The sequence below is a fragment of the Natrix helvetica genome (genome assembly GCF_964273705.1).
Source record: "Natrix helvetica genome assembly, chromosome: 3".
In the NCBI taxonomy this organism is placed as follows: Eukaryota; Metazoa; Chordata; class Lepidosauria; order Squamata; family Natricidae; genus Natrix; species Natrix helvetica.
Window position 1 is genome coordinate 85,643,989 of NC_138549.1, and position 23,269 is coordinate 85,667,257.

The window sequence follows — 23,269 nt, forward strand, 5'->3', positions numbered from 1 at the left end:
AGAGATTGGATAATCATTCATCTGAAGTGGTGTAGCAGAGTTTCCTGCCTAAGCAGGGGGTTGGACTAGAAGACCTCCAAGGTCCTTTCCAACTCTGTTATTCTATTCTATTCTAAATATTGGAACAGTGCTATTTTATTGTGCTATTTTATTGTCAGTTGGACTAAAAAGAAATTTCCTAAGGGTGAGACCAATCAAGTTGGCCATGCCTACCCAGTCACATGACCCATTTCCCACAGAAAACACAGCTACAAAACCTGGGTAGGTGTGTCTGGGTTGTTGTTATGTGACTGGGTGGGAGTGACATGCCTACCCACTCGCATGACCACACACCCACCCACACTCACTCACATGACAACCATGACCTTCAATGTCTGCTGAAAAAGATTTGGACCAATTGATATATTCTGTATTGTACCGCTCCACATAATCCAAATTTCTCTTGAGTTTAAGTGGTATAAAAATTAAATTGCTAATAAGGAGGACTAAAATCTTTTCCCCCTTGTGGCTCCTTTTTGACCTTGGATATCTGCTGGACCTCCCTCTCTCCAGGTCCCATTACTTTATATGGATTTGAGACAATAACATGTATTTTCTGATATCAATAAGACAATACAGGTAGTCCTTGTTAACGATCATTTGTTCAATGACCATTTGAAGTTATAAGGGTACTGAATGAGTGGTACTTTTGACCAATCCTCAAAGCTCCATCCATCCTAGCACCCCACAGTTATCTGATCATGATCTGGGCACTTGGCAACTAGCTCACAATTAAGACAGTCGCATCATCTCATGCTCTTACAATCATCATTCATAACCTTCTTCACTTGATGTCACAATTTACGACCCGCATTACTTAGTGATGGAAATTCTGATCCCAGTTACTGTTGTCAACCAAGGACTACTTATTTTGCAATATTATATACTTGCTTGTCTGCCAGGGCTCCCATTACATGTTTTTCATCTGTGGCCCCTTCAAAGTATCCTACGGCCCCCAGAGGGTCATATGGCAAATGATTAAGAACCAGTCTAGAATATTGATACCCTGTTAGCCCATGAATATAAAAAGTGGGGGAGGGAAATGATTTACTTGTGATTTTCAAGCTGGAGCTATCTCAGAATGCAATAATATTACGTTTGGTTGCCTATTCAGCCAGATGTTTAGACTGGATGGATTTCTGGGCTGTATGTTGTGCAGACCTGCTTTAATATATCTATGAACATCTGTAAAGATCGGGGATTTAACTGACATTTTGATTTTCTTAAATAATCTTAGATTAATTATGCTAAAGAAAATGTGCTTGTTACTAAATCATAGTCTTTAAATCACTTGAGTATTGCTAGAAATACAGTGCAGTTGTGAAAATGATGACCTAGGAGCAGGGAATCCCAATCTAACTTTCACAGTGTGTGCATGAATTTGGGGAGTGCAATGGAAAGTGTGGATGGGTGTGTTGGGAGACAAGGGGAAGAGATCTGCCTAGGAAACAAGGGAAGCAGGAGCCCCCAGTGGCTTAACGGTCAGAGGAAGAAACATAAGAAGAACCCTTTTAAGAAGTTAAGAGTGGCAGTGGAAAATTTGTAGTTTCAGACTTGCTACTTTCTGTTAGTGTAGCTTTATAATAAAGTAGAATTAGGTCATCTAGTTGCATTTTCTGTCTGCTTTACCTGGGAGAGCTGACTGGTACTCTTTTCCAAACTAATTTTGAATGGTTTCATATTTATGACAGTTGTAGTGTCATGTGAGCATCATTACAACCTTCTGATAAGCAGTCAATAAGAAAGCCAAATTCACTTAACAACCATATTACTAAAAATGCCAGTGATTCACTTAACATCTTGTGGAAAAAAGGTTGTAAAATGGGTAAAAACTCACCCAACAATTGTCTCACTTACCAACAGAAATGTTGGGTTCAATTGTGGTCGTAAGTTCAGGTCTACCAGTATGCTTGTAATAAGGTTGAATACCAGATCTTCATAATTTATTTTGGATCTAGAAATACGTAATCAAGGATATTTTTTTAATTATTGCTGATTAAATGTTCTGACAACTGTATTCATTTTTAATTACTCTAGCCCTACGAAAGACTACCCAGGTGTTTTATATGGGTGCTTTATACTTTTTTCTATTCTAATGGTGGATTAGTTAATGGCTAAAATTTTAATAAAATTTTAAATCCTCTATAAGGTTGTCATGCTATTCTAACTAAGCATAATTCTTGTACATGGAAAATATTACAAGCTTGTTTATATTTAAATACACCAGTGTTAAAAGAAATGTATAAAACAGTTGAAACAAGGCTTCAGATAGCTTTTTACTATTGTTTTTTGCAAATTTCTGAGGATCGTCAGGGCTGCTATCCCAGAAATAGGCAGATGGGAGACTCTAGTTGGGACACTAGGCCTTAGGGATCAGTTGGGATTGCTGTTGTTGACCAGGTCCCCACTGTTTTTCTGCCTGTGCTGCTTGATGCGTTCTTTAGGTTGCCATCTGTGATCTCCAGGCTTATGGCCAGAGGGATTTCAACATATCCTCCCTGGGTACAGATTCAGAGGCACTTTTTGAATTCATACCCACCATGGCAGCCATGGCAACCAGCAACTTAATTTATAGCAGGCTTGACTCATTGCAGAGGTGTCACACACTAAACCTGGTTTTTGCTTGGAGTGATGGTGATGTGATTTGGAATTGTAGGACATCACCATCAAGGACGAATCTACGTCTTTCTTAATGAAGACCATAAAGCTCCAAATTCAGCTGCTCTGTGATATTATCCATTTATTTATATCTATAAATGGCTAAATTTATTTTTTGGTTCTGATATATTAAAATAACATATTTTCTCAATATTTTGGATAGTGTGGAGCAGTGACGTGCAGTCAGGTGAGGCAAGTGAGGCACAGCCTCACCACTCTCATCATGAAAAAAAAAGTAAAAGGAAAAAGCTGGGCTAGTTGCTGCCTCACCGTGGATGACTCTGCTTAACCTCACTGGTGCTCTCCCTCCCCAAGTGTAGTGACTTCCTCCCTAGGCCCCTATTCATTTCTCTCTCTCACACACACAGCTGGATAAAACTATATAAAAATCTAGCCCAGCTTCACTGATTACAAGTTTGAAAAGGCAACGTGGCTCCACCTGCAATCAAACTACACTTGGGGAGGGAGAGCACAAGCAAGCACTGAGGAGACCACAGGAGGAGGCAGGAAGCCAGGCAAAGAGCCATGCTGTAGTACACACACTTCCCCCCAGCCTCTTTCTTGGAAGGCTCGGCTCCCCTCTGGCTTCTCTGCCTCTCCTCTCACCCAGCCTGCCAGCAGGAGGTGGTGGGTGGGCTTTATTGTGTTCCAGGCATTTCCCACCCAGACAGCAAGCTGCATTTGCAATGGTGGAGGTGTTTGGGAAAGGCAGCAGGGGAATGGGGGGGGGATGGCAGAGGAGCTGCTTTCAAGCCACTGGAAAAGATATCCAATCCAACTTTTGTGTGTGGGGGGGTTTGTTTGAGAGTGAGTGAGAGAGGGAAGGGGTAGGAGAGATAGTCCAATCCAACTTGTGTGTGTGTGTGTGTGTGTGTGTGTGTGTTTGAGAGAGGGGGAGGAAGGGAGAGAGGGAGGAAGGAGGGGAAGGAGAAGAAAAAGAAAAAGAAAGAAGGAGCAAAGGAGAAAAACAAATGCTGTCGCTTTAAATTGGAACTGAGCATGCCTGGCTGTGGAATTCTGGGAGTTGAAGTCCACAAGTCTAAAAATATTTGAAACTCAGCACTGTGTCAGTGCCTCACCAGTCATAAACCTCACCGCACGTCACTGGTGTGGAGTACCACTTTATGCTGTTCCCATGGCATTTTTATTTATATACCATCTGACCTTTCAAAACTTTAAATTATCTTAAGCATCCTGAAGTGATTATTCTCTTTATCTATACTTTTCAATTCTAAGAAGCTGCTTAAATATTAAAATGTGTTGAATTTAATAATACCAAAGTAATTGTTCAACAAATTACTTTAGAACCAGATGCTAAACATTTCAAAAGAAATTCTTCATTGCTTTGGTTTGTCTGTAGGAACTTCCCAGTCATTCCAAGACCCCTTAATTTCTTATATCTAGAAATACTATGCATCAGTTGAAACCAGAATATTTATCTATCTAGCAAATGGAGGGTAGCTGAAGTTATAGGGATTTCAACTATTATTACTATGTTTTCTCCTGTTTCAGTTGCTTTTTAAGATCGCAGAGTGTATTCTCACTATATTACTTTGGGATTAAACATGTATATATGTTTTGATCTTAAAAGGCAATATTTTCTACCAATCAAAGAACACAGCAATATGTGTTACTATGGCAGAGATTGTGATATCTTATAATAATATCGTAATATAGTAGTAAATTCACTAGTAAACCAATGACTGTTGATAAATATATTTTTCTTCTTAGTTTGTATTTTACTTTTTAAGTGTTTTAAGATTAAGATTGTTTTGTTAGAAAAAATAAAGATGAGAATAAAGTAATTAAATATGTTTTGATCTTAGATTTGAGATAAGGCCTTTCTACTAAATTGAGAGGAAAAGGTATTAAAGGAGGATGTGGAAAAATTCAATGAGGACAAACGCTAGAAACACCATATAATGCAGATTGGAAAAAGAATAGCTGAAAACAGTCTAATTAAGTAGCAGTTGTATCAGTTGTAACTTTATATCACGAGAGCAAATGTCACTTGCCAGTTTAGAGACAAATAAAGCAAGATCTAGTTGATATAAACATTTTAAAATATTTTGAGATTAATTTCAGTGGACATTTAATTTTCTTTTATAAATTTTGCTGCATCATCTTATTCCATATTTCTGGTTTTCCAGGCATTAGATGGTCAGAATATTTATAATGCTTGCTGTACCTTACGGATTGATTTTTCCAAATTGGTCAACTTGAATGTAAAGTATAATAATGATAAAAGTAGAGATTACACTCGTCCTGACCTTCCATCTGGTGATGGTCAGCCAGCTTTGGATCCAGCTATTGCTGCTGCATTTGCAAAGGAGACTTCACTTCTAGGTATGATTTTGTTTGTTCCTCTTTCTTAGTTGTTTGTACTATATATTCAGTAGTGCTTTATAAACTAGATGTCATTTGTGGTTTATGTACACACACATACACACAAACACATGAATGAGCTTATTGAATTAATCGGTTCTTAAGAATAACATTATTTGATTACTCTTCTCACCGTTTTTTCTTTTCTTTCTTAAGCAATTACTTATTTATTTCATTTCAAGTCTTTTCAATCTGAGTACCTGCTTCTGATATTCAGGTAATAAGTTTCCCATTTTGGAAGGTACTTTTATTAACATTGCATTAATTTAATGCATCATCCAGAATCTGTTGAAATGAATGTTAACACATATCCTATTCTACACGGTCCCTTGTATTTTCATTGGCCAATTTATTATCTATGTATGATAAAAAAAAGAATTGGCCATGAACATTGGCGAGTTTTATTATCTATATAAGATTTAAAAATATAGAATAAAGATAAGCACTCACTTTTGAATTAAATTATCTATTCACTGAAAATCAAAAGAAGAGTAATACTAAACATAGCTTTTCTTAGAAAAGAAAGTTTTCTAGATTTCCTTCTTCCCTAATTCTTGATAGATTAGTGAAACAGGCTGAAAATGAAATTTGGAAAGCATTAATATTCTGCAGTGTTTTCTTTTAAAAAATGCACACATTTTAGTAGTACCTAGTTTACATTAATATTTTTGGGGGGGGGGGTATCTTACGGTTATAGTCTAAGCCAGCAATATCACATGGTCAGTCATGATATAGTTCCTAAATCATGAGTCATAGGATCAGTAATCATAAATTCCTAAATCATAGGAATGTTCCATTCTGCATTTGTCATGTTGCACTCCAAAAATGATACATCATACTTTAGAAAATACAGTATTCAGACAAATTGGATGCATCTAGAGAAGGGCTGCAAGCATGTGTGAATAGGAAATCAGAAACTACATTTTGTAAGAAACAATGAAGGGAACTGAAAATTTTCAGCTTTAAGAAAAGAATACTAAGGCGGAATATAATAGCACTCATTAAGAATTTGAAGGGATGTCACATAGAAGACAACCACTGCCTGTTGTCTGTCATCCCATAGTACAGTATATAGCAAAGCAGATCCTAATTGCATGTTAAGAAAAATCTCCTGAGAGTAAGAATAATTCGACAGAGTCAGTTATTTAGAGAGATAATGGGCTATCTTTTTGTGGTTGTGTTCAAGTGGTAGCATAGCCATATATTAAAAACTTATTTTATTCATTTTAATTCCTGCACTAAATGAAAGGTTTAATTCAGTAGTATAAATTGCCATTTTCAATTCAGAGTCTCTGATCTATATAATAAAATCATATTCTCGCAGTGATACCATCCAGAAATAATACAGATGATGCTGTATTGTTGATGTAGGGCATATGAACTGAGATAATACACGTTGAATGAGGAACTGCATTTATCAATAAATATTAGCAATTTTATGGTAACAGATCAAAATGTTTTATATTAGGGATCAAAAAAGGTCTTACAGACTTGCTCTATTTTAGAGCATGTAAGTGAAAATAAATGTTCAAGTTCACCTGACTCTTTATCAAATTAGCAAGCTAATTTTAGGCTCTCCAGTTAAATATTGGCATAACAAATCTAATAGAATAGATTATTTTCAGTTGATGTGATACAGGACATTGGTCACAAAAATAAAGAACAAATTCTTAGTGTTGCCTTTCCCTTTTCCCTTCTGTGTTTTGAAACTGCTGTTCCTGACATAACCATTTGAAAACAGTCTTCATTCTAAAGATGTATATCATTTACTGATATGAACCAGGCCTTATATAATTGAACAGATTATTCCGGCAGAAATCGTTTCCAGTTCAACAATCTGAAGAAATGTGAAAGATTTATGTAGGAGACCTAAGCACCTTTAAGTATAAGCTTCTTGTCTAGCTTATAATTAAAACAATTAAATAAAAAGAATAAAAATTAACAGCACTAGATAGTTATATCAACTATTAAACATGCTGAAATGGCTGGTGTTATTTTCTCCTACAATTTTAACATAATTTATCAGGTAAGTTTCTGTGGAGATCGGACTTCAGATGTAAGATGTCATGATGAGAAATCTTTCTGTCTGATCATCAACAACAGAGCATTGTACTAGAAAGTGATAACATTTGTACAGAACTGTGTGTAATTTGACAAATCCTTCAGGTAGTTAAGCAAATCCTTCAGGTACCATGTTATGAATAACAGCACTTCAAAACGAATTAGCAACCAGCCAGTTCTAGTCTTGCATTGTTGACTAGACTACATTTTGTATTATTGTTTTCCAAAAAGATTTTAAAGTTTTGTGTTCCTGCAAGAGATGAGAGCTATTACTTGTTTCCCTCTTCCTTTTGCTTCTCTGTCAGTTGTATATATGGTTGGGATAGGAGAATCTCATTGCTTACAATCATTCAAATTCGGTCAGTATCTTCACTGGACCAATAAATTGTATTGTCAAAAGGCAATTAAATATATTTTTGCTTTGTGCTGATAAATATTGCTTCAAGGGAAAACACAGTAAACTGTGAGTATGGCTATAGGTTATTCTGCATGAAATCTAATTATATTTATTGCATTTATTTGTCAAAACCTGTTTAATATAAAAGCAAAAATGGTCTTTTGATGAGTAAGTCAGTATACATGAGCCCTGTACATTGATCTTTCCAACTATCTGAGATTTGGCATTAATGATACTGAAGTAAATAAAGAAATGGTTAGGGGCTGTATTATCCATAGCTGCTGGTTTCTAATATTACGTTTGGGGCCAAAACGAGAGCATCAGTGTACTTAAAAGTAATTATTTTTTTGAGATTTGTAATGCATGTAAGGTACTATTTCTGATTTTCAGTTTAAAACTGTAAATGTTACACCATGGTCTTTGTTCATTTGTATTTCTATGGTCTGTTCTTTCATTGATTGTAAATTGAATAAATTTCAATCTGCTTTTTTATGTTTTTGTAGAGGAAAAAAAATCTCTTCAACAAATAGAAAAGCTAGGAAGTGTTTTGTTAGGAAGAGTTCTTGATTCCTTTACTGACAAACATTTTGTACTTTATGGAAGAAAATCGCACGGAGGAAAACTGACTGTGTGACACTATATTAGTTCTCTGCTTGTAACTTAAGAACAATAACATTTTGATAGTGCCATAATTTAGTCTTGAGGGGGGAAAGTGTTTAAAAGTTTGCACATTCCAAACCAAAAGTAAATTTAAATCTTTGCAAGGTGCATTTGGATACTTTTATCACTAGAAGTCCCATTTATATTTTACATGAATAAGCTTCTTCTAGTCAAACTGCTGTGAGAGTCCATATAGTGCAGGTAATGTTTAGTTGAGAGAAGGAATACTATTGAATCTTCCTGAGTAAGTGTTTTGGAAATTATACATTTAGGACAAGAACATCTTTTCCATTAGGACTATAGAATTAGAGGATAAATAAGCATTTGATCTATTAGTGTAGACAAATAAATTATGCTATTTTTCTGATGAGTTGAGACTCTTCTGTGTAATTAGGCAAAAGAAATTCACATGCTTAGTAATAAAAAATTAGAGAGATAGTAAAAGTCATTTAACAATTGACATTTATTTCCACTAGAGGATAGAACTGTACCATTAGGGGTTGAATTACAAAAGTAGCTAAAGATTACAGTCTTGAACAAGTAAGAAAAAACTCATTAATTATCACTTAACCAGCTATTTTAATAATGCCTCCTTCTCAATGCATTCAACATCGACATTGTTGCCACAGTTTTTCATGATACTTTATGACCTATTAGGTTTTTAATTTGTTGATCTGTTTTCTTCAGTGACTTTTATTATCTAAGTCTCTGCTGAAATCTGCCCCAAGATCCTATTTAGAGATAGAAGGGCATTCTGATGAAGCTTAACTCTCCCATCTAATTTTGGAGATGGGATTGTTTTATGTTAATCTAGTAAATTGCTATGTGGATGTGAGCTAGAAAAGTTCTGTTGCAGGACCAGAGCTTTTGTTGATGTGGGTTTAGGCTGAGGTGAGGATAGATAACAAAAACCACCCCCCCAAAACAGTGATAACTTGAGGTCAACATGTTCTCACTTCATAAATACTGTCTATATGTAAGTGACCCAATACAATGTGCAGAAAGTGGAGAGCCTGACCATAAATTGGGTCAGGGACAGAAACTTGTTTCATCACTTTATATGCTTTGAACTACAGGTAGTTCTCAACTTATGACCTCAATTGAGCCCAACATTTCTGTTGCTAAGTGAAATAGTTGTTAAGTGAATTTTGACCCATTTTATTACTTTTCTTGCCACGTTTGTTAAGTGAACCACTGCAGTTGTTAAGTTAGTCACGTGGTTGTTAAGTGAATCTGGCTTCCCCATTGACTTTGCTTGTCAAAAGATCACAAAACATGGTTACATTACCTCGGGACACTGCAACTGTCATAACTTTGAGTCAGTTGCCAGCATCTGAATTTTAATCAAATGGCCATGGAGATGCTGCAACAGTCATAAGTGTTAAAAACAGTCATAAGTCACTTTTTTCAATGCCATTGTAATTTCAAATGGTCACTAAATGAACTGTTGTAAGTGGAGAACTACCTGTAGTGTCTATGAAACTACAAACTGAATCTCAAGTTTGCAATGCAGAAAGTTAAGAGTCTTCAGCATATAATCTCTAGGAGTCATACCTACTGAGTGTATTTACTAAAAAGGAAATTTGGTATTTTTGCGGGTGGAAATTCCAGTCAATTTAATATTACATTAAACTGTTGAAGAAGAATCTTTGCTTTGCACATGAGATTATTTAGCTTTTAAGATTAGTGTCCACTAGTGTACCCAAAAGCAAAAAAAGGAACAGAGATATTTAGATAGATATTTCTAATTTCTTAATGAATTCTTAACATAATATCTTGAGCAAGAAAACATTGCTCTTGGTAGCTTCCTCATTTTTTTCCAGAATATACAAAATAGTGATCTCCTAAGTATAGCCATGTTTCAGTAATAGGTAAAGTTGTTAAGTCCCATTTTGAATGGAAAAGAATTTTATTGATTTGCGTTTAGAAAGTGAATTCCATTATCTGTTTCTTGACAGAGAGGAAGGACTGTTTATAAGAACACTGCAGTATTACAGTTCTTATATCACTTTTCCCCCCAAAGAATTTTCCAGCCTAGTTAAGGCAGTTACACAAGTTGCATTTGAGATATTCCTTCAAGTTTACTTGGATTGCTGAAATAGATGTTCTATAAAGGCAAAGCCCCAAATCAGGCGATTTCATTTTAAAATTGTCATATGCTTGTGAGGAAGAAAAATAACAATCTTATTTCTAGTTAGCAATGAATCCATATTTCATTAAGGCTAGTTGCTTGTCAAATGTGCTGCTATGAATAAAAATCTAGAAGTCTCCTTATAGCTCTTCTACCACTTTAAATCTGTGAGAGTTTGGTAACCTTCTGTTCACCAGTTTTTACATTATTGCTTCTGACCAATGTGATGATTCAATTTGCATTCTTGAACTCTTCAGGTGTATTATGATTTCATCTTTTTTAAAGAGATCAACTCTTGGATCATTTTCTACCCCTACAGTTCCCCCACTGAGGATTATATGAACATTTGTTACTTCTTTCTTCATCTCATTTGGTCTCCAAGTATTGAAATTTAATGTTCATATTACTTTGACAAGTGGCATTTTTGAAATGAGTGGTTTTTTTTTTGTTAGGTTAATTTACTTTTGTTTGCTTTAGTCTGAGCCAGAGTTATATTTATGGGATGCAATAGACTAGCTTTGCAAATGTAATGCCCTCGGTATATATTCCCAAGAAACATGGCCCAGACAGTTTCATCATTCATCCTAGAGACTGCTTACTTATTCCATGAACTTTCTAAAAGTATGATGATATATAATAGATGTCCATGAGAAATTATAGGGTTTTATTGAGTGTTCAATTATGACATTTTGATATATTTACTTTATTTTTATTCTTTCATCTAAGCATTATATCTAAAATCATAATGGGCTACTAAATCTCATATTGTTCACTGGCCAAAGCAAGAATCTGGGGTATGTCGTGATCATGGCATATTAAGTAAAGATGTCACTTCTGTATCAGTGAAGGATTTGTGTAATTTGTGACATGCAGATCTCTGATTCAATATATGTCTTGTATTATTAGTCAAATAACTATTTCTGCAATTATAGTCTTGGACCTCCAATCACTGAAATATATGACCCATTTAATAATACATACATCGGTTAGGGAGGGAGGGAAGGAGAGAGAGAGAAAGAGAGAGAGAGAGATTTATAAAGAAATGTTGTTTATCAATCTATCCATGTTTGGAAATTCTATGATGATTCAAAAATACATTCATTATGGATTTTTTTTTGAACTAAGTATGCATATTTTCTTTTCGTTTTTGTGCATAGTCTTACTCAAAAAGTAATCATATGTAAAGATAGCTTTCCATAGCGCTCTTCTACCGTGTTTCCCCGAAAATACGACCTGTCCCAAAACTAAAGCCTTGCCACATTTTTCGCGTGGGCAAAAATATAAGCCCACCCCCGAAAATAACCCCCCTGGACAACCCCCCCTTCGGCCAGGCAAAGCACCACTCACTGACCTAGCGTTATCCCGAAAGCGCCAAGTCGCAGGAGCAGGGGGGGAGCGCTCACGTTGCTTGCCGCCTTTGGGATACCACTAGGTTGGGGAATGGCATTCTGCCTGGCCGGAGGGGAGAGTTGCCGGGTGGCTGCTCCCTTGTGAACTGGCTCCTGAAGAGCTGGGCACAGCCTCAGGGGCAAAGCAGCCATGAGGTAACCATGCTCACGAGCAGCCGCCCGGTAAATCCCCTCTCCAGCCAGGCAGAGTGCCATTCACTGACCTAGGGGATATCCCTAAAGCGCCAAGCCACGTGGTGCTCTGCCCACCCCCCAGCTCCTGCAGCTTGGCGCATTCAGGATACCCCCTAGGTCAGTGCATGGAGCTCTGCCTGGCTGGAGAGGGGAGCTGTGCGAGCGCCTGTTCCACCCGCAGCCTCACCAAGTCCTTGCGCAGCTCTCCCAGGCCACCGCTGCTGGCCACTGCTGCCCTCCGCTCCGAGCATAATTTCCAAATTCCAAAACTCGGGGCCGAGTCTTCCAGGATCGGCCGCTCTAGGAGTGCTCTCTATGGTGGGCCGGCTGCTGGAAGACTCTCTGTCCGGAAGACACTCTGATGTATTTTCGGGGAAACACGGTAATTGTCTGTCCATTAATCTCAGCACAAATAAAAATTCTGGTACTAATCAAATATTAAGTTTTTAAAATTCTTTGCATCGTGTATATTTGAACCCAAAATTTTCTGGCTTTTTTTTACAAGTATGCCACATGATACAGTGACTTTTTGTCCACATTTCCAGTATAAATTTTAAGTTCCTTTATATGTACTATACAATTTTTCTGAAGTCATGTAGCAATCATTTTATCTCTTCTGTGTTAAAACAAATACTGTCTAACAAAAAAAGTAAAATGTATTACCTTTTAACCACATTTTTCTCACAGTTTATCAATACACCATGTCCATAGTCCTTTATCATGCATTCTTTTACGTATTCTTTTGTTTTACAGTTGAATAAAAGTTTATATATTTTAGCAATTACATGTTCATCTTTTTACAGAATTTAAATACAGAGTCTGTCTTCTGCTTTTCAGTTCCAAAGGTCATATCTACCTTAAATCTTTCTCTTCATTGTACATACAAAAACCATTGAAAATTAAATCCCTCTACAGACAGCTGTTCTTTTAATTTCATTTTATATTCTCCATGCTCTTGTCTTAAAAACCTCTCAACAGGTTAGCCTCTTTGATTGCTGTTCTTTTTTCTTCTATAAAATGCTTCTTGTGCTGAGATCCCTGAAGACATTTTTGGACAAAGTCTGGGTTTATATCTATTCCACATTCTCAGCGTGATGGTTCTCATATAATTATTCTTAAGATCTACATTAACCTTAAGTTTATCATACCAAAAAAGAAAGCCATGCCATCCAAATCTCAGATTGTGCTCTTCTAATTTTAAAATTCTCTTACACCTCAGGAGAACCTGGTTCTCATCCACATCAAATGGCAGGGTGCAAAATACAAAATCAAGTTAGGCAATTCAGCTCTACCTTGTTGCTTTGCGTCTGTGCTGCTCCATTCCACACACATACAGCAAGAGTTCTTATAAAGGTGTTCATTCAACACCAAACAGGTTCTCAGAAAGCACCCACGATGTGCAGGTTTGGATTCTGAGCTCAGCATGGCAAGAGTCACTGGGTAAACCGAGTCCATTGGTTTACACCAGTGGGTCTCAACCTTCCTAATGCCGCGACCCTTTAATACAGTTCCTCGTGTTGTGGTGACCCCCAACCATAAAATTATTTTATGTTTTCCATATTTTTCAAAAATATGTGTTTTCCTATGGTCTTAGGCGACCCCTGTGAAAGAGTTGTTCGACCCCCAAAGGGGTCCCGACCCACAGGTTGAGAACCATTGGTTTACACACAAAGTCCAACAAAATAAGTCAAACGGGTCAGGATACATGGCATGAAGACACAAGGCACGAAACTGGGCACATTTCTGCAGCAACATTCAACTCCTCGGGGTGGGATTAAGTAAGCGACACTAGTGCGACGCTTCATGAGATTGCCTCCTCACAAATAATCCAGCTGACTAGCATTGTGCCTGTCTCCTTTGCCCTACATGACCTTGGGAGGAAGGGATGCAGTGGCTCAGTGGCTAAAACGTTGAGCTTGTCGATCAGAAAGATCGGCAGTTTGAATCCCTAGTGCCGTGTAACAGAGTGAGCTCCCATTACTTGTCCCAGCTTCTGCCAACCTAGCAGTTTGAAAGCACGTAAAAAATGCAAGTAGAAAAATAGGGACCACTTTGGTGGGAAGGTAACAGTATTCCATGCGCCTTCGGTATTTAGTCATGCCAGATGATCACAGAGAAGTCTTCGAACAGTTCTGGCTCTTCGGCTTTGAAACAGATATGAGCACCGCCCCCTAGAGTTGGGAATGACTAGCACATACAGTATGTGCGAGGGGAACATTTACCTTTTACGTGACCTTGGATCAGGAGGACATGTGGACTTCACTTCCTTCTCATTGCTAATGGGTGGCAGCTGCTCCCGGTCCTCACCTGGAGCCTCCTGGCTATCTTAAATGCAGCTGCAGCTTGCCTCGCTTAGCCTCAACCTGTGGCTCATCCAATCCACCCAGCTGTGATTTCTCTGTCAGGCTAGCACTCTCCCAGCCCCGATCCAGACCATCGCTCAGCTCTGGGTTGTCCTCTGCTCACTCAAACACATCCTCCTCCTCCAAACTCGTGTCTGGAGAGGGGTCCAGAGACAGATCCATGACAGCATCTTGGAGTATTTTATATTTAACTTTTTTAAAAATTCTGTTGCCATACAAACTTTGATAGATCTTTCTGCCATTGCTTAAATGATATATAAGATGTCAGAGTATGTAGTGTTTGAAATAAAAACATCATTCTTGGCAAAAGATTCATCTTTATAACGGGAATGTTATAAACTAAAATTACAAAAATGGTAATTGTAATGTTACCTTGTTAAAAAAAATCTTAGCAGCCATAAAGAAGTTTATATCATGATTTGAGGATGGAGTTATTGCTTTTAAATTGGGGCATGGAGTAGGCTATGGCACTAGTACTAGTAATACTCATTAGTGCATAGTCCATTATCACCAGAATTTGATACTATTTGCAAGTAGTTTTTTCACTCAATACCAAAAGATGCCCAGCACAGACACATTTTTATGTTAATCTCTGCAATATTGAATGATAATTTTACAAGGTACTTATACAGATTGATTTCACACTTAGGACAGATAATTGTGAATAAACTTTTCTAGAGAAATATTGTCATGGAATATGGTTTGTAAACCTTAGATAGAGGGTTTTTCTTTAGAAGGCATTATGCCAGGACTTGCAATGATGACTTCAAAATTAAGAAGGGTGATTGTCCATGTCCATTGTACAGTTTGATGCTTATATATCTGAGCTTTCCATCACTTCTGGTAGATAATTTGCAGTATATTTGGGGCAGTTTGCAGATTAAGAAGTTGTTTAATAAAGTTGTTCATTTATTAAATTCTGAGGAATGGTGAAATACAAAAATGCATATTCTCTTCCCTTTGTTATTTGTTACTTTTTTCCAATAGAATATGTAGGTAAATGCTTCAAACTCAAATTGATTAGAGGGGGGTTTTTTCCTCCCCTTTGCTAGAAGGGATTTTTTTAAAAAATTAAAAAAGCCTTAATCTGGAATTTGTTATAAAAGAAATAACATCATTTGCTTCGATTTATATTAGTCAGTTGAAGAGCATGCTGGCTGGATGATTCTGCAAGTTGAAGTCCACACATCTTATAGCTGCCAAGGTTGAGAACACTGCCATTAGTGTCTCTATCATAAAGAATTGGTTTCAGCAATGGGAGCATTAATTAGGCTATATTAGAGCGACTTGTGTGTGTTTCGTAAAATATGCTTTATTTTAAAATTAGGGCTTCCTGTTGCAGCTGTTCCAGGAGCGCTGAGTCCTTTGGGGATTCCAAATGCTGCGGCAGCGGCAGCGGCTGGCCGTGTGGGTATGCCTGGAGTTTCAACTGGTGGCAATACAGTCCTTTTGGTTAGCAATTTAAATGAAGAGGTTAGTGTATCTACTCTCTCTTCAGCATTCTCTTTTTTAAAAATCATGCTTCATTCTTTTTTAGATTCTTATGTATGTTCTTATTTTGAGTTTGCTTCCATATCTTAAGATTTTATTTATTCATGTTACTTCAGATTGAGTTATGGCTGGATTCCAGTATGTTCTATATTGTTAAATATTTTTGATTTTAGAGGTATAGCCTTTTTAAAATAACCCTTTCCTACTTGGCTACCTATGTTTCATTTTTTTTAAAAAAACTAGAGAGAGTAAACACTGCATGTTCTGCATATTTTTAGCTTATTTTTGTAGCTCTGAGTGTGCTCCATTTTGAAATACAGAATTTAATAAAACTGCTATTTTTGTTGTTATTGTTCCTTTGCTTATTCATTTCATGCTTACACATCTCTGCTGTTTTTGTTGTATTAATGTATGTGAAAAACTCTAACAAATTTTTCTTTGAAGGTTCCTCCCAGCAATCTTGATGCAGCACTCTTCAATCTCTCTTAGTAATTTTTCTTTTCTTTTGCAGTTGCTATTCATTTTGTCTCCTTTATAGAACACCTTTGTTTTATTATTTCCTTAACTCTGAAGTCTGAGTTACTTTTAGTTTTGCATTTTATTGCCTTGGATCTTTACTTTGACTTGCTGTGGGAGCTGGTATGAAATGTGGGATAGTTTGTATTGGTTTGTCTACTTTGACTATGTGTTCCATTTGACTGGCCTCTGTTTTAATATTGAACCATTATACTTCTTACATTTTCGTCATTCATAGTCTTGCGTGTTAAAATGCTTGAATCAGAGTGCCATTTGAAAGACTTCTCCCTGCATTTCATAACCAGACATGCTTATGCAGTTAAAGTTTAGAGGATTTTTTTTCTTTACGTTTCTATTGCATGTTTTTTCATGTTCTACTGAAATGTAATTTACTGTATGATATGGATGTACTTTACCCATATTTTGTCTTGGGTGACTACATTTTACTCAGTTTTTCTTGTACAATACATAAACCAACCATTTTCTGACCAAATTCCTGCATTTCCTATGTACTGACCTATATTTTATTTTTTTTTGTTCCCCACTTCCTTATTTTTCTTCTGCATTGCTGTTTCCCTTCCCCATTTCATCTTCTCCCTGTGTGCTCACCTACCCTTTCCCTGTCTCTTCCCAAATTCCCACACCCTCCCCTATCCTATCCTTCGCATTCCTTGTCTACACCCTTGTCTCCATCCCCTATGTTCTTGCTTCTGTGCTTGAACAAAATGTTCCTCGGACCAACTTGCCCCAATTAACCGCCTTGAACCATGATCCATGACCACCTCACCATTCTGCGGGAACCACCCTTCGTTATGGATGATCTGTTCATCTCCGCTCTTCCTCGACTCTTCTCTCTTCTTGTCTTATGCTGCTTGCTCTTCTCTCCTTCTAAAGATGGTTACGCCCCAAAGTCTGTTTACCCTCTTCGGTATGTTATCGTTAGCACTATACTTTTATTATTGATTTAATTATTTGTTTCACCTTAATTCTTATTTATAGCTAGCAGTTTGGCTTAAAGTTGAATAGTAAATCTTTTGCTATTTTTCTTTTGCTATTTTTAAACTCCATAGATGCAAACTTTTCTTTTAATGCATGTGATTTTATTTTGCATGGTCTTTTATTTAAAACCATTCTCATAGCTTTGAGGGTATATCAAAAATGTCTTCCTTTTTTCAAAATCCACCTATTCAAAATCTTGTTCTTCTTATTCATTTGTGTGAATGCTGGAAGAAGTGAAAGATCTGTCCGAATGTTTCATTGATGTTTCAACGTATTCTATTTAGCTATATTTAAAATACTATTTCTTTTGGGTTACTTTTCTAATCCTAAAAAGGTGTTTATGGGGATGTACAACGTGTGAAGATTTTGTACAATAAGAAAGACAGTGCTCTTATACAGATGGCTGATGGAAACCAGTCACAGCTTGGTGAGATTAACATGTTTTTTTTCTCTTCCATTTCATTCTTGGTTTTCAGTATTTCTTAAAATTATTTGGGAAACTGTTCATATTTCACAGTTCATAAAACCACAGGATTTCTGTTGGGGTAAATGAAGTCTGTAAAGTTGCCTCATACGTTCTACAGATAGATAATTGTTTTCTGAACATGAGGCTGTTCAATCGGACAGTACAATGTCAGGATTCAAATTTACTTTTCAGTGGGTGCAGCTACAGACTTTTTTTCTGGATGCTTCGGTTTTTTAGATCTCAACCCTCTGTACCTATGAAGTAATTTATTAATTGCAAAGCTGCACCTGTGATGGATGGATAGTTAAATAACAGAATATTGCAGATTCATGCTCTTTTCTTCCGAGGTTGCATTAACAATAATTTTATCTTTAAGGAAGGGAATGAGACTAATGAGAGTAATTCATTAACTTGCCTACTTATGTTAAACATAATCTTATTTATAAGAAGTGGAAGGAGAGTAATTTTTTATGTACATGTCACGTTATATAATTCTTTTTGATACTGCTCCAAAATGCACCAACTTACAAAAATGCATCATTGTTTACTGTCTGAATAAAATAAAATTCTGAAACATGTCTTTTTAGATTTGTATCATAAAATTGATCTGCCTAATTACTGGTAGAAATTAAATCATCTGATTTGTACATTAAATAAGCCATTTTTTTCCTTTTTCTTTACTGAATACACAGTAATGTGAATGAAACTTAGAAATTAGTTTTAATTTTAAGTAGAAATTTATTGAAATTCAGTAGTAATTCAACAAAAAAGAGTTCTAGACAGCCCTGGAAAATTTGGAATGGAAAATGACAGAGACATCAACCTTCTTGCCTGCAGGGTCTTGCTTATTGAATGCCCTTTTCAAATAGGAAGGCCAGGCTTTTTTGTTAGTCTCTTTTCAGTACCAGGCATTTTAAGGCATTCCTTTTTTCCAAGGATTTCTATATTACGTTACTTTGATTGAGATTAGATGTATACTATCCACGAATCGTAAATATTAAATTTAATTATTTTATTTTAGAGTTCATGGGTAGTCTAGATACATGAAAAATAGGTAGGTAGGTAGATGATAGGTAAGTAGATAGATTGATTGATTGAATATACTATGCTATTTTTATTATTTAAATTGTTTTTCAATATGTTTTTTTTTAAATTAATTCTTTGAGAAACTTCCAGTATTTCAAATAACTTTGCTATTGGGCAGATGAAAAAAAAATACATCTTTTTTCATGTCTTCATTTAATAAAACGAATAGCCACTAGAGGCTCATTTTAAAAACAACAACGATATCAAAAAGTTATATTGTTAAATTGTTATAAGGACTGAAGCAAATAATCTTCATTATTTTTGTTTAGCTATGAGCCATCTTAATGGGCAGAAAATGTATGGCAAGATTATTCGTGTCACTCTTTCCAAACATCAAACAGTTCAGCTACCTCGAGAAGGTCTCGATGACCAAGGCTTAACAAAAGATTTTGGCAATTCACCTCTTCATCGTTTCAAGAAGCCTGGTTCAAAAAACTTTCAAAATATTTTTCCTCCATCTGCAACTCTTCATTTATCTAATATTCCGTAAGTCTTGGCTAGAAAATTCCTTGAAAAATGCATGTAAAAGCCAAATGTAGCTTTTAATTCTTTCCTGTCTCTCTTCTCTCTTTTACTTCTTTTTGTAGACCGTCAGTATCGGAAGATGACCTGCGCATGTTGTTTGGTAATACTGGAGGCACTGTGAAAGCATTTAAATTTTTTCAGTAAGCACATTTTCTTTGACACTTTATTTAAAATGAGGTAGCAGCTGTCCTTGGTAAGAAAACTTTAAATTAAAACTTTCTTGTATTGTTTTCGTATCTAATTTCATTGCTTTGTTCCAGAAGAGATCACAAGATGGCCCTTCTTCAGATGTCAACAGTAGAAGAAGCTATCCAGGCTTTGATTGATCTGCATAATTACAATCTTGGAGAAAATCATCACCTCAGAGTTTCTTTTTCCAAATCAACCATTTGAAGTGAGATATCAAAATAATAAGGTTGTATCACATTGTTTAGTGTTGTCATCTATGACTGTTCGGGAAAGCGGGGACCAGAGATGGACATCTGTTTTTCATGCTGTTATCATTCCTTGATTGTTTATGTATAAATGAAATGAAAAAGGATTTGCAAGGAAGAAGCAGTGATATTATCTGCTGGTTTTGCATATGTTTATGAAACCATTTTGTTTAAAGGGGATTCTGAGGAAATCCCATAGTTTTTCAACTTAGTTAACATACGTGCCTTAAAGAAGGAAAACTTAGAGTTGCATTTACTAGTTAAAAATTTGGTTGTTTGGGGCACATTATATGGGAATTAATAGTGCAGTCCAGTGAATGTTAGGCTTGCATTTATTCCATTGAAATCCAAGAATTAGAACATTGATTTCAGGGGGAATTTGTTGCACCTAACTTCTGCAGGATTATGCCAAATATGTATTAGGCAAGAGTGTGTAAAAAGGGTTAAGCTTTTTTCTGTTTGGGATTTATCAGTTTTCCATGAAACATTTTAAAAACAAAATCAGTTGCTCTTCTCCAAGAGAAACTCAGCATATTATTTTTTCTCTCAGTAAAAATGGCCTTTGTATTTCAGATTTAGTTTAGTTGAAAATATAGGCTTTAGTCAGAGCTACAAAGATGCAAAGAGTTAATTTCTTTGAAAGTCTGAAAGTGATTTTTTTTTTTTTTTGGTAGTTCCTGTGGCTTTTAGCCTCAGTGAAAAAAGAGTTGTATAAAGTCTTAACCTTTTTGTAAACACACTCTGGGGCAAATCATATAAATGTTGGCACTAAGTAATGTCTTGTTTGTGGCTGAATATTTTTTGTAGATGTTTTTTGAAGTTGACATAACTTACATGCATTTAAATATATATTGCCATTTTTAGTTAGTAATTACAATTTGAAATATGGTTGTGGATTTCTGAGCATGTTCAGACTGGTCTAGCTAGTTCAGGAGTTGGTGCATGTATTTCAAGGATGAAGAAAATGTATTGCAAACTTTTGCAGAAAGATTAATAATTTTTTGGCAGTTTTCTTTATAAAAAAAACAAAAACAAAACTGACAACCAGGTGGGACCAAAGTTTATGTGCCTTTAGTCTTAATTTACCTTGCATTGTAATATTCAGTTTTAATAAATCTCTTCAAAATATTTTATATCTAGAAATGGATCTGCCTTTACTCTAAACATGGCTCAGAATCTACAGGAAAAAAAAAGTTCATTGGAAACAGTTCCTCTATCAATCTGGGCTGTTTTACTGATCCTGTTCAAATGACCAATACTTTTTGCAATTGATGTATTTAGTTCCAAGAGTCATAGATTATGTTATCTATGTCGAAAAAGGTCATGTATATTTTCTATTAGTTGAGTTTTTACATCTTTAGAAATGTAATATTTCAGTATAGTTTGAAAGCGGCACAATTAAAAATTAATTTTCTAACAAAGTTGGGAGGTTTGATGGTTGTTTAATTTCTTCTTATGTGTACGCTGCTTGCCTCTGTAGCATGCTCAATAAACACTTCTGTAGCTCTGTATTCACCTCTTCTGTCTTTCTCTGCTGCCTTTTCTCTCTTTTCTTCTTTTTTCCCCACTTCCACTGTGCTTTTGAATTCATGTTTATTCTCTGTCAGGGTGGGAAAAGCATAATAATCTGATTTTTTAAACTTATGGATTTATGCTATATAAAAACCAAATGCTGTGCAAAGAAATAATACTTTGGACAGCATACACACTTTATTTATTTGGAAGTCTAACCACTTCGCTTATAGAAATGGATATTAAACATTTCCCACCCTGTTATATAATCTATAGCTTCAAAGACATAACTTTTTATCGTAGCTTGTAAGTTCTATCTTTTTTGTTTTTAAGATAGATTTATGCAGTAATTAACTTTTCAGATTTGCCATGCTTCTGCTGCAGTTTCATCTTCCATTTTCTGTGTCTGCTAAAAAAGCCTTTCCACTAATCACAGGTATTACGTGGGTTAAACAAAACTGTCAAATTGCTCAATGGAGGGAGGGGAAAGAGGAGAAAAAACGGAGGACAAACCTTGTCAGCTGCTAAATACAACTAAAAGGTGCTGAATATGTTATCCTACTAGTTTTACACTAGTTCAGATTCTAATTGTATATACATCCCCAATTATTTTTATGAGTACTATATTTAACAATTTATTTTAAAGCTTTATTTTTGCCTTTTTATCTGATCTAAATCTCAGTACACAATCATGTATGATTGGGATGCATTAATTTCACTGGAGTTTAACTTACAATTTTATACTAAAAATGAAACAAATCCATGTTTATATAATATCAATGACTTGTCTGGGGCTCTTCAGGAAACTTGAACTAATAATTTAAATTCAAACATCATTTTAATGAATCGTTTTACATGAACTCAAAGACAATATCAAGGACTTTTAAACATAATTATTCCCTAGGTACATGCCAGAACTCATTCACTTGTGTAGGAAGATATAATCCCAATTAATAACTTAGCCAGTATTCATATATGACTGTCAACAGAATTTGAGGAACAGGGGGGAGGGGGAAATAATAAATTCCCTTCACCAAAAATGATGCAATATTTGCAGTTAAATATCTACATTAAAAGTGTTATGTACTTCGGGGGGTGTTACCTTTTAAAAGCAAGATTAGGTGATTTATAATAAAAAGCAGACATTAATGTAAACTGTACATAATGTTCAAAGAATGTAGTATAAAAGGTAACTTTTGTCATTTAACGTATTTGGAAAAGCAGCTTTCTCACACAACAAACTGCTTTGCATTATGCAGTAGACTGACTTGATTGCTTATAGGAAAAAAAGACAAGTGGTGTACTGCAGAGTCACTTAGCTTTGCAAAGTGGATGTGGATGTGGAGTGAACCCGTGGCATTCATTCTGCAGTATTCCTCTTAGGCGCGCATTCTGCAAACATGCCCAAGGCTGTAAAAACTGGAGATGGATTTCTGGAGTAAAAAGCCCACAGTATATATGATTTCTGTTACCTTCCACTTTTTATTCCTACTGTTTCACTATTTATACTGGACTGTGTTCTTTAATAAAAAATAATGGGTTTCATATTTATATTTATCTTCCTTGAAACATAAAAATAAAATAGATAAGCATCTGGAACTAGGATTTTGGAATTTAACAGAAGACTTAAGTGTGCCAAGAATGTCCCTCTCAAGGAGCTCCTGATTAATCTTGCTGAAAACTTTTGCTTTCAGAAGGTTTAAACAAAAAGCATAAGAGAATCAACTGTGGTTTCATTTATTCTAACCAATAGGAAGAACCCCTAATAAAAGAAATGGAAGTAGCTGGAACAGTTGAAGGAAAATTAAAACTGAATGTGGCCCAACATTTTACATATTATATAAGATTATATGCCCTGAACTGATGGAGTTCCTTAAAAAATTACCAATCACAATAGCAAAACATTTCAATGAAGAGGGAAAAATGAAGACAGTAGAAAACGTTAAAAATGTAATAAAATTTT

General features: G+C 35.7%; 1 protein-coding gene across 4 annotated transcripts in view; it reads left to right on the forward strand.

Moving 5' to 3' along the window:
- The window catches only part of PTBP2 (polypyrimidine tract binding protein 2), a 78,426-nt gene extending 55,584 nt beyond the window's left edge, over positions 1-22,842 (forward strand). Inside the window, exons 8-14 of one of the 4 annotated variants that reach the window (XM_081949295.1) lie at positions 4,848-5,043; positions 15,605-15,750; positions 17,179-17,212; positions 17,618-17,710; positions 19,105-19,321; positions 19,423-19,500; positions 19,621-22,842. In XM_081949295.1, coding sequence (XP_081805421.1) covers positions 4,848-5,043; positions 15,605-15,750; positions 17,179-17,212; positions 17,618-17,710; positions 19,105-19,321; positions 19,423-19,500; positions 19,621-19,753 — 897 coding nt within the window. In that variant the 3' untranslated portion in view covers positions 19,754-22,842. The remainder of the gene's footprint in view (positions 1-4,847; positions 5,044-15,604; positions 15,751-17,178; positions 17,213-17,617; positions 17,711-19,104; positions 19,322-19,422; positions 19,501-19,620) is intronic. The other 3 variants (XM_081949297.1, XM_081949296.1, XM_081949298.1) reach the window with 3 other exon arrangements.
- Positions 22,843-23,269: the final 427 nt, after the last annotated feature.